The sequence below is a fragment of the Fundulus heteroclitus genome, chromosome 2, assembly GCF_011125445.2.
Source record: "Fundulus heteroclitus isolate FHET01 chromosome 2, MU-UCD_Fhet_4.1, whole genome shotgun sequence".
Taxonomy (NCBI): Eukaryota; Metazoa; Chordata; class Actinopteri; order Cyprinodontiformes; family Fundulidae; genus Fundulus; species Fundulus heteroclitus.
This window is the reverse complement of record NC_046362.1, coordinates 7,613,928-7,626,156: the sequence shown is the minus strand read 5'-3', so window position 1 is coordinate 7,626,156 and position 12,229 is coordinate 7,613,928. Positions and strand designations below refer to the sequence as shown.

General features: G+C 40.1%; 1 protein-coding gene across 4 annotated transcripts in view; it reads right to left on the bottom strand.

Annotated features, from left to right (window-relative positions):
* The window catches only part of mfge8b (milk fat globule EGF and factor V/VIII domain containing b), a 28,063-nt gene extending 16,133 nt beyond the window's left edge, over positions 1-11,930 (bottom strand). For 2 of the 4 annotated variants that reach the window (XM_012862509.3, XM_012862513.3), the window contains exons 1-3: positions 11,748-11,930; positions 552-674; positions 175-306 (exon numbers count right to left, since the gene is read on the bottom strand). In XM_012862509.3, coding sequence (XP_012717963.2) covers positions 175-306; positions 552-674; positions 11,748-11,817 — 325 coding nt within the window. In that variant the 5' untranslated portion in view covers positions 11,818-11,930. The remainder of the gene's footprint in view (positions 1-174; positions 307-551; positions 675-11,747) is intronic. The other 2 variants (XM_012862512.3, XM_012862514.3) reach the window with 1 other exon arrangement.
* Between the last annotated feature and the right edge of the window lie 299 nt (positions 11,931-12,229).

Genomic DNA, 12,229 nt, shown 5'->3' with positions numbered 1-12,229 from the left:
CAGCAACACACTGCTGAAATCTTTTTTTTCTTTTTTTTTTATAATGCAGATATCAGTTCACAGCAACATAAAACCTGTAACGCCAACCAAAACGTCTACTTTTACATTACACAGGTACTTATGAGTAAGCATTATATTGATGCTCAAAGTATTGAAGATGAAGAACAGACTTACTGGTCTGGCAGTGAACGCCTTCAAAGCCGGGCTGACATTTGCAGACATACTCGGTGAAGACGTCACCTCGGCGGGACTGGCCTGTCGCCTCACAGACGCCATCGTTCTTACAGGGGTTGGGGCTGCATGGCCCTTTGGGTTGAGGAAAAAAAAGCTAGATTACCTTGAACCATTAAGTGAAGTAAGTTTGCCTGTAACATGTCTTAATGTTTTCTCTCTACATGATAAATTACTTTAAGACTTATTATTTAAAAGTAGCAGCTAAACATGTTTCAATCTAGAAATGCCAGTTTGCTGTATGGACTCACTTATAGATAGACAACTTGGAGGGAAAATGAAGTCTGATATATTAGTTTAGGTGAGAGAAGTAAACTTACCTGTCTCTGTCTCATTGCAGGTTTCTCCAGAGAAGCCATCGGGGCAGATGCAAATGAATGGATCCCCTGTGCCAGTCACACAGGTTCCTCCATTGTCACAAACGTTCTCCGGACAAAGGTCACCTGCAGGCAGAGGGGAGAGCAACGATATTTAAACCTCTGGAAATACTTGATATAGGTATATTTCCAGGCCTTTAGTTCTGGACAAGAAAGTTACATTCACTGCAGCTTTGAGACTTTTAGGTAGACTGCCTATGTATTTTGCATTTTTATACATTTTAGCCATTAAAAGTTTTACTATGTCAATGTTTTAAACACATTGAGGAGCAAACGATGAAAAACAAACTCTCTGTTCACTTGTATTTCACACTGCTGCATTGTTGTTAGGCTGGATGACAAACAGCCTGCTGCAGGTTGGACGTGATGATCTGAACAGCTGAGTAAGCCAACACGAGCCTGTAAACAACACAGACACTAGATACTTCCACCACCAGGCAGGCATGAAGCCGACAACCTGCCGTTCCTCTCTCATGAGGGAAATCATCTCAGCTGAAGCTGAGGGTAGAGAAAAAAAATTATAATTTTAAGCTACCATTTGAAGGCATAAGAACCGAATCAATTTCAGATTTCTGGTCTTTAGTAATTATCTAGACAACGAAGCCTTTTCAGTTAGGGTTTCGAAACTTTTCAGTGTGTGAAAATGATACAAAAAGTAAGTGAGTTGTGTCACAATTTAACAAAGATAAACCCTATACCATCTCTAACCCAAAAATAAACTACCACCATGATCTAAATGATTTTAGAGAAGTTTTTGAATAGTATTAATACCTTGGAATAACCGTCTACATTAAAAGCACATGGCTCATTCATCTGAACCCTGATGTCCATTTAAGACTTAAATCTCTGTTTAAATGACAGCGTTTCAGGCTAAGGTCTGGTCTTTGACTGGGTCTGCATTAAACACAGATCTTATCCTTTTTAGCCAGTCTGTTGTACACCGAATGCTCCTCTTCGGATGACATTCCTGTTGCGTAACCCTGTTTAGACCAAGCTTGAGCAGTTTAACAGATGGCCTTGTGTTTATTACTACTGAAATTCTGATATGTTTAAGCCATCGGCCAAGGACTAAAACAAGGCAACATAAATGAATAAATCAGCCCTTAGCCATTGTTTGACACTGTTAAGAGTCCATTTGGCTAATTCTGCGTTTAAGCTCCCAGCTACACCTGATGTTTTAAACTGTAACTGCATATCAGTCTAATAGACGGGACAGAAACTGTGTGGTTTGCTGAAACGCAACTTTGCTAAACCTATTCGCACAGCTGTGTTCCTTTTAGACCAAAGCTCTCTGGTTTCCATTTCAAAAGAAGTCACCATTCCTCACATTTATCCAACGTTGCCGTAATGATTTTAAACATTAAGTGCCAAGTGAGGCACGTAGAGTAGAAAATGTCCCTCTTGAGAGTTGTCATGCTGGTTGGCCACAAGTAAATCTATTTCACAGTAGAATAGGCATGGGCTGTTTACTGAGGTCAAGGTATATTAAAACTGAATAAATAAAAAGATACTGTTTCTAAACCTTTTATTCATACCAGTCCATCTGAAAACCTTTTGCAGAGATGCCAGAGAAGATGCCAGTGATTGCTGTCTTCCCTGGTCGCATTGAGCATAAAGTAGAGCCACCCCCACCCCCACGTGTTGCTGCACAGTGCTGATCAGCTTGCTGAATGAAGGCTCAGTCTACAACATTCATTAGCTTACATAGAAAGAAATTCCATATGGTTGTTGTTCTGGTTGCAAAAGGAAGAGGAAGGAGGCAGAGGAAGCCCAGCAATCCCCACTTACCACTTAGATCTAAGCAAACCGGACGGAGGGGCAACAGCTTCTCCAATTTTCTGCCCTTTTAGTTAAAAACTTTGATAAAAAAAAGAAAAAAAAAAAAAAAGAAAAGTCTAACTGTGTCCCGTTTGGCCATTTAGCCGAGAACTACACTTCCTGTGTCTATCGTGGGATAGCAGGGATGTATCCAATGTCAAGGCCTTTGAGCGTGTTCACATCTCGTGGGATTCTTAAGAGATTGGTCCAAGTGGCACCAACAACACATCTTTATCTGAAAAGTCGCTGTTTGTTTATCTTTGGGAGGGAATGAAACCTCCCTTCCTATGCCCGCACACAACTCCCTTCAGGAAACCTTCGCATGCCAAACAGATTCCTGGAACAATCTGACCACAGCTGTTAGAAAACAGTCAAATCAAACAAAAACTAGACAGATTGTTCATCTTATTTACCAATCGTTGTAAATGTTTGTGGGCTGCACCAACCGAGGAGTAATTCAGGTCCGAGCATGACTTCACTTAAAGGAAATGGAATTAGTGATGAAACGGTCAAAGTTGTCCGCCAAGATAAAAACCACCAAAACCTCTATGAAATTTCCCAAAAAAAAAAAAGAGGATGAGACTGTCTGGAAAAGCCACACATGAATTAAATGAGGAATAGAGACAAACATGCATAAGCCCCACAGACACTGAAGTTTGACTTTCAGTTCATTTAAACTACAAGCTGCTGTGTTATGAACCTGCTTGGCTTGTTGTATATGGCTTGTTCTCTCTTCACAGGAAACCAGACGCTTGCCATGTCCCACAATCAAGGAGATCCAGTTTTGTTTTCTGTTTTTAAAAAGGCTGTGGTTTATATTTCAGGGGACTTCTTTTTATTTCTCAGAGTATAGTTTCAGTTTGGTTTAGGAAGAAATGTGCATGGGAAAGTTATTTGTTTATTTGAGTCCAATAAAGCTGTGGGGATGCAACCCCCCCCCCCCCCCCCCGAGCCTATTAAAGACTTATTCATATGTGTACTTTTAGATACTTCCTCATAAATCCCCTGTGTTTTTATGCCACAGTAACAAAAACAAGCTTTAGCATGCATGTTATCACTTCTCCATTTAATGTGGACAGCCTAAAACGATAAAGAAAACAAAAACTATATTGGCGAGATAAAGGTACCCAGTATGTTGCCAGATCTGCCCTGACCACCATTAGGAAGGCATGCAGAGTTTCACCAGGAAGGAAAAACACGTCCCAGAGGGAATTGCAGCCATATGAGTCATGGTCTGCGCCTTTCCCAGTTTGCCCCTGGCCAAGAAAGGGACTCAAATACCTTAATAAAGAGTTACCTGCAAATGACAAAACCCTGTCCTCAAAAAAACCAACCAAAACAGAGGTCAGGGGGCGTTATGAGGCGCCCCAAAAACCAGACAGTGAGTCAGAAATGGAGCATTTGGCAACATTCATTTAAAGAGGCTAACTATTAAATATCCTACGTGTTTGAAACTGCAGCGTTGATTGTTAAGCTTGGGGAGAGCAGACGGGCCATTACGTTGGCAGTTTACTTCACGGGGGAGTTGTTCTTGGCTGGACTAATCAGGATAAATCTTTTCTGAATGAAAAAACAGCACCGAGCATGTTTTCTGTAAACGACTGCAGAGGATGTTATTACGAGTGACTCAACACACTGGTCCAATGACCACAACCCACATAAACAGTTTACACTGAAAAGACTTAAATGAGCATGTAACAAAAGTCTAAACTCCTGTTACATTATTTTTTTATAAAAATAAATAAAAAAAGTTACCATCTTATTTGTAATAAGATACCTTCATGAACATTACAACGTCAAGCTCACCCTACGAGACTGCCTGTTCACTCAACACTTCAGGACTGTTTGGTAAAAGCAGATATAAGAAATTATATAGCAACATTGAGGGCCTACTTGTATTTGATGGTGGTGGGGGGGGGGGGCGGTCATGGGTTACTTTCCGCTTCAATACTCATCTGCAAAAATGTAATCTTTTACCAGAATCCATTATTGAATTATTAAATAAAAATCAGTGTTTCACAAGAGTACTACCACGATGAATATTACTATGATGAGATTTCAATAAAGTGAGCTCAAACTGTATTGGCACCCTAGTAAAGGTGTGTTGACATAAAAAGTATTTTTTTTTCACAGCACTAGTGGCTCGTTTTTCTCGTTTTGAAGAAAAAAAATCCAATCTTTCCTTTTAAAAACACAAATATTCAATTGGAAAATAAATCATTACAGTCATTACGAATAAATGCAACCGAGTATGCCAAGGATGACAACGGCGCTGACCATGCTTTTCATTAGCAAGCCAAGAGTTTCAGTTTTGCTAAAAATGATGTGATCCAGCCATTTCTCTTAGCATCTCCTCAAAATAGTAGCAGAACATGCCATTTGAGTAAGGCATGTTTGTCAGGACATGGCCACAAGAACATCTACTCTCCTAAACTTGCCCACAGTCATACGGTCAAGGCAATAATTAAAAAGTCAAGATCTGGACCTGCGACAATCAAGGCCGCTCAGGTTTATCTGTCACCGCGCGCGCGCACACACACACACACGATGGTGAACATGGCCAAACTTGTCTCCAAGCTCGATTAGAGAGCTGCGGCAGATTTTGTCTGCAAGATCATAATACTGTAGTATAGAAAAAAAATATTTAACTTTTGCCCAGGGATTAAAAATATGTAAAATAAATTACCTTAAAAAAAAAAAAGGGAAAAAAATACAATAGATAAAAAAGAATCACTATTATCAGTCTACGTTGGGAGAAATCTTCCTTGGAAACAAGGATCAGCTGCATCAAACCACATCTCAATCACCAATAAATAAAAAAAAAAAAAAACTTTAAACGTCTCAGTAAAATAATATTCAATAGCAACAGTTCAACAAAAGGTGGTATTGAAACAGTGCAAATCAACAAAAATAAAAGTTATTCCATACACCGCATCCCCACCACGGCATGCCTGGAAAACGTCATTAACTTCCTACACCTAGAAATGATCGTTGACGTAGGCCACGGCCTGCTTTCTGATCAAAGCATCTCTGGAGAAGCGATCTCCATCATGTGATGAAGGATGTGAAACACGTGACGCTCTTATGTCGAGGTCTGATCATACGTTGCAGTGCACGCAGAATATGTTAAGAATGGAAACATCGTTACGGCGGCGGACACGACCTGTAGGTTTAATCACGCGTCAAGTCAGCGTTCATATCGTGTGCCGTGTAAAACAGAACACACTTGGCTCTCTGCACCGTCGCACACCCTGGTATGCTGGCCCCATGCAAGCAGACAGGACCGCGTAGGACTCGGTGTTCCGGAAAGCCAAGGAGCGAGGGCTGAGTCACCCACACGCCAGGATTTCTCAGGCCTTGTGAAAACCGTTAAAGGATGTGTTGACGTTCATTAGGGCGGCCTGCGGAGCCCATTTAGTCTAAAAACGAGCTAGTGGGTAGCAGGAGGTGCGAAGAGAAAGGAGTCTACCCTGAAGTGTCATAGGAAGTGGATTTAATAAGAAATGGCTACCGCGCAGAGTCACGCTACTCTTCATAACAGTAATATTTTGAGATCAGCATGACTCCAGCTGCAGGTGAGCTTTCTGTAATCTGCGACTGCAGCTCCAGAGCACAGCCATCTGCTCCGGCTCTGCAAGTCTATAAATACACACTGGAGTCACGCACTAGCAACACAATAACACTTTCCTCTGAAGTACAGTAACTGAATCCGATCTGGGAATCAAAACAAAAAAAAAAAGATTTCTCCTGAAGCCAAAAGCCGATGTCAAAACTGACGTCATCACTTTCCTTTTGGATTATATAAAAACCTTGGTATGAATGAACAATTTGTGATCTCTGATTCATGCGCTGCCAGACGTTTCCCTGGCTCAGTGTTGAAGCTCACGCAGCAGCGTGTAAAATATTCAACACAGCAGATTGGAAAGTGGGACGACAGATTAATAAAGTTTCCCAAATTAGAAGAAGATCCTCCACATTGTGATAAAACATTGATCAAGGAAGTGATTTGTAATTCAAATAGGATGAAGGGGAAGGAAAAAAAAAAGAAAAAACAACCAAAAAAGGAAATGCTGTTCTAAAGATTTAGTGAAAAACTAAAGTAATGTGTGCTACAGAAGGCAGGGGCCTGGAGGGAACTCCCAACACAGACAGATGGGAAGAGTCAGATTTGTTACTGAACATTCATATTTGATACACACAGCCACAAGCTTATGTACGATATCTAGAAAATGTTTCAATTTTGATGTTACTGCTGAGTCCTGAAATTATTTAAAAAAAAAAAATTAAAAAAAAAAAAAACAACAACAACAACAACAACAACAACAACAACAACAACAACAACAACAACACACACACACACCTAGCCTGCTATACTTTACCATTGCACGATGTCCCCTCACTCTCCATGAGCTTTAAGATTACAGTCACCAAGGATATACATGAGGATGTGTGCATCAAGGGCAATTAGACAGAACCAAACTGGCCAAATATATATTATATAAAAATGTACATGAATATAAATCACCAACCTCAAAAGACTGAACCGTGGCGTGACTACCAGCATAACTCTGCTCACTCCCCATGATTGAATATGGCAAATCAAGCTAATGGCTGCTTCCACCCCACACAGCCCCCTCCCGTTCCTGTGTATCCACACCGCTTTGATTGAGTTTTTCAAGTTTATCTGGAGGAGGGGGGGGGGGTTAAACTTTAAACAAGGGCAAGTAATTAAAGAGTGATCCTCTCCTAACCAAACTAATGACCCAATCAGAACCTTAGCTCATGCTACACTCTACAGACACTCCATCTATGCTGATGAAGATTAGCTCACCTCAGCCCACTGTAGGCTCAGCGGTGCTGAGCTAGCAGGGCACTGTTTATCTGACCATTTAAGCTAATGATTACCTGAGCCCTTGGGCGAACTCAGACTGTATACAGAGCACTGTATATGGGAAAAAAAAAAAAAGAAGAAAAAAAAAAGTTTACATTTTTTTTCTTTAAAATTGTTTTCATTAGTCTGACTCTTTAGTTAACCATTTGCTGTGCACACATTTAGTTAACTTTGTCAGTTCTTTGTTTTGTTTTTTGTTAAATGCAACAAAATAATTTCTTCTTTTGAGTTGCCAGTTTCCTCTGGACCTGCTGCTGAAATTTTACAGACCAGCTCCAGCTGATGTCCTTATATGGCTGTCAAACTTCCTCAGCGGGTCGTTCCATTTGTTTGCCAGGGGAAGGGAAAATTTGTTCCCTTTAATTTTGCCATTTCTTTAATGTTTATTCTTTTTGGAAGTAAGTTCAATTCTAATATTTAGAGATTTAGTAATGTGCTGACCAATATTTGTTTAAGTTCTTGTGTATTTAATTACCCCCTTGTTTAAGGTAACAGTGGTCTGATCAGCTGATTTGCTTGAGCTCTTTGTGTTACTACCTGGGGTCCGTTCTTCGTACGTTGCTTAAAACATCCAAGATCAAATGACACATCCAAGATGATTTCATCCGGCTAATCCTGATCCGGCTAATTGGGTTCTTCCAACACACCTGTTGTTTATGATTAGTATGGCTGGATTGAGTTATCTGAGACAACTGCGCGTTCATGCGTTTGTTTAAAAGGGGAAATGTATCGATAGTAGAAACATTGATCAGCAACGCTGCTATTGGCTGTTCAGCAAAGAACGCCCACAGTTTTTCTCCCAAGCAGAACAAGAGCTTTTAATGGAAGGTTATGCCGAATTTGAGTCAATAATTAAAACGAACACCTCAAAGTCTGCTAAAGCCAGGAGAGAGGGCTGCAAAAAGCAGCAGACAAATTAATGCGTAAATACTGTCCATGGTAGATGTTTCTATCACTTTCTACAGTATGAATTTGTGCATTTTAATAATTTGATATTATTTGTTCTTTTATATCAGAGCCTCCACGGGACCCACTAGAACATGGGGACAAGTAAAAGTGAAATACAAGAATATTCTACAAAATGGTAGCCTTTAATTATTATACTTTATTTTAAAAAGGCACTTGTTATGTCAAGAGATCCAAATTTCAGTGTCATTCCTTAGAAACGGGAAGTAAAGGACGCATGCAAACTGGGAATTTTAACAAAAAAAAAATCTTTATCCATAAAAAATTAAAATCTTCCTTTTCCAAGTCATACACAGTTTACACGGTAAAACTGCATTGCTCCGTGTCTAGATAATCCATCCGTAGTTTTTTCTAATACAACATACGGCTCGACAGGATGCAAGCCTTTCAAAGTAAAACTAAACTTCACAATAAAATGGCCTGAACAAATCTTCACACTTGAATATGATAAAAATAAAAAGCAAACTATCATACAAATAACTTAAATATTTTAGATTTATGACTCCAATATCACTTTTTCCTCTTTAAAAACCACTGTTAAATGATGTGTTTGTCTGTTTATAACAGCCACCAAGAAAAATCTCTCTACAATTACACTGTCGCGCTGCGCTAAAGGATGCTGTCTATTGCGCAATACGCGATTAATTCGAAAAACTCTGCAAATTATTCTTGCACCTTCCGCAACAGTTTGCTGTCGGAAAAATTGACATGGCTACGGCAGACTTCCCTATCTCCTCCGCTTCTACAGCCGTGATCTAATCTTGTTTACATGAAATAAGCCTGCTCTGGAGCAGGCTTAAGCTGGCGCACATGTTGCTATGACAAGTGCAGGATGTCTTTGGAAGAACCAAACGATCCAAGATCATGCCAAATCGTCAACAATGAAATCCTGCTAACTGAGTTAGCGACGTACGAAGAACGGACCCCTGAGTTGTAATTTGTTATGTTGACCTGAGTTTTGGGCCCCAATTTATCATTTTTGAATTATTGTTGGATTTTTTTTGTAATAAATTAAGAATATATTTTTGAAATTTCTTCAACGTCTCTTTGGCTGGTCTATGTAAAACCTTCACAAACAAGAACGTTTGTTCACACATGGGCTGGTACCAGCATTGAGGCACACCAAAGTTCTCTATCACACAAAACCTACAATTTAAAACCTTTTAAATTAGCTACTAGAAAATGTTCCAGAAAAAAAAAAAAAAAAAAAAAAGCCAAGAGTAATGCAGCACTGCTATTAAACAAATTAGGCAAAATAAAGAAGGTATAGCATGAATAAATCAGTGTTAAACTGAACGCCACAGTTCTAACAACTAGTATAATATTCTAACAGCACGTTGAATAATTGTATTTGCCTGCTTTATATAAAAGGCTATTAGATGATGTAATACTTAGATCATGTGATACGTTTTGTAAATACAACAGGAGTATTAAAAAACCGTGGCAGTTTTAATATAATGAGAATCTGGTGCCAAACCATTGGCTCAGCGTTAAATATTTCACACTTAAGTAATGTGTGTGTGTGTGTGTGTGTGTTCCTACTCGTGTCATGCACACAGGCACAAGAGCAGCATCATAAAAAAAAAACGCACTTCATAAAGCGTGGCAGGCATCGATGTTTAATTTCTTCACTTTTAGACCCACATTTCATGCATTCCAAGATCAGCCAACACTTTAACAACTTGCGCCACAAAACCAATATCTCATTCAAGGAACTGCCCTTCATAAACCCTACGTTGAAGATACATGAACAACAATGCATTGTTTTCTGAGCAACCATTTATCAGACACAGGATCATATTAATGAAATCAATGAGATTCCTGTTTGGTATCCAATGCGAGACACTTAGATCAGCATTATCTAGGTGATATGTAGCCATTTAAAACCCTTCTTTTCATTCTTCAAGTAAGTCAGCACCAGATTTATTACTGAAGGGTACATACACCGTACAGACGAAGATTATACACAAACACATGCTCAAGCTACCCCATTGGTCCAACGTTGGGCTATTTTTAGCCCTGGTTCACTTAGCCAACACAAGTGCTTCAGTTGTGAGGAAAAAAAGAAAGAAAGAAAAAAAAAACCTGTCTCAGCCCTGACACAGAACACAGTTTTCCACTTCTCTCCACTCAGCAGCTAAAGCAATAGACAAGCAACCTGCAACCTGCTGAACCGTACCAATCATGTAAAACCCACCGTCAGCTTTTTTTTTTTTTAAACCCCTGTATAAATGCCATGTTTGCATTTGGCAGGACAACATAGCAACAAATCTCTCCCATTCGGCAATATTCCAGACTATAGGGCAAACTTTGTTTGGTTGGAGTTCACCATCCATTGACAACAGAATCCAGACGTATGACTAATCATACCACACCTACTCTCCACAACTGTCATCCAAGACCCGCAGAGAAAAACATGTTGAGAGGCATTCCCTTTGTTTGGTATCCTCTGGTTTTCCCAGTTTCATTTCAAAGGAAAGCGGTCGCTCAAAATACCTTATGCACAGTTGTCATCAGTTGGAGAAAAAGAAATAGGATATCTTCTAAATGCCCAAGTTAGAACGAATCAATACCAAAGAGAGTTCAGTAAAGGTGTTGACACTTAAAAAAGCCAAAATGCACTTGCTTTGACTGCAATGTGCATAAAACTTGCTCAATTAGTTTAATGAGTTGCTGTACCTTTAAATGTCTAAACAACATTCAATGAGCTTTGATCACAAAGCCACATCTGGCAACAGAATTCATGCAGTCCTCTCTTTGACAGCAGGAGATTTGGGAGAAAAAAAAAGAAAATCCACCATCATAGAAAAGTACTTCCTGTTCCTGGGTATGTCGGTGAGCAGAAATAGAGGCAGGGGAGTCAAGCCATTTTACCTTTTGTTCACTGGCCTAAATGTGCTCAATGCATGGAAATGCCAACAAAGCCAAGCGACGAGGCTAAAAAATGAACACGCATAATAGCCTGTATGTCTACTTAAGAGGGGGTCAGTGCACAAAAAAAATAAAATAAACACCTAAAGGCATTTGGGTTTTTTTAGCCTATAAATTGCAATACACTTAAAAAAAAGCTCAAAACCTTTCTAATATAAAATTCTCGTCAATACACGAATCGGTAATTTATAGCTCAGATAAGAAGTGGACTTTAACAGTCAGCATAACAACTGGTGTTTCTGTTTAAAGGTCCCACTTGCGCATTTGGATTGGATCAACTTCTGATATCCTCTTTATGTTTCTTTTTTTAAACTGAATTAACGATGTGGCAGGCAGCACTGAACCCTTACAAACAAAACAAATCTTAACATTACCCGGGTTTTTTTTTTAATAGTTTCGCGCTGTTAACTTCATTCGTGAGGACAGCCACCTGAACAGCTGCAGAGAACAGCGTCCGTCGCTCAGCTGTCCCGCACCGTTCACGAGCTCCGTTCAACTTGTAAACAAACACGAAAACTGTCGTAGCCGCTTACCGTTCACCCCGAACACCAGACAAGCTGTGAGAAGTTGCGCCCAGAGGAAGAAACGCGCCTGCTCCTCCATGGCTGCTGTTGCCGTCGCTCGTAGAGACGCTGCAGTTTGTCAGTCTGCGGGACCTCTGCTCAGTTGGAGCTCGGCGGCGGTTTGGAAGCTGTTGCTGCGCTGCGGTGGCTCGAGCGCTATGAACCCCCCCAGTCAACAGGCGGGGGGACGGAGCACGTGCGCAGCAGTTCTCAGCCAATAGCGGCCTGCTATTTAAATATAGCCCCGCCCACCTCCTCAGTCGGGAATAGCAGAAATCGATAAGAAACGAATTAACCTTGAAGCTGATCCTTTTATGGTAAATGGGCCGCATTAGTTTCACAAATGTTATATCAGTGTATTTTCTTGGATTTTATGGGATAGACCAACACAAAGTACTCCATAACTGCAAAGCAGAGGGAAAAGGATATACATATATAACATTTTAAATAGG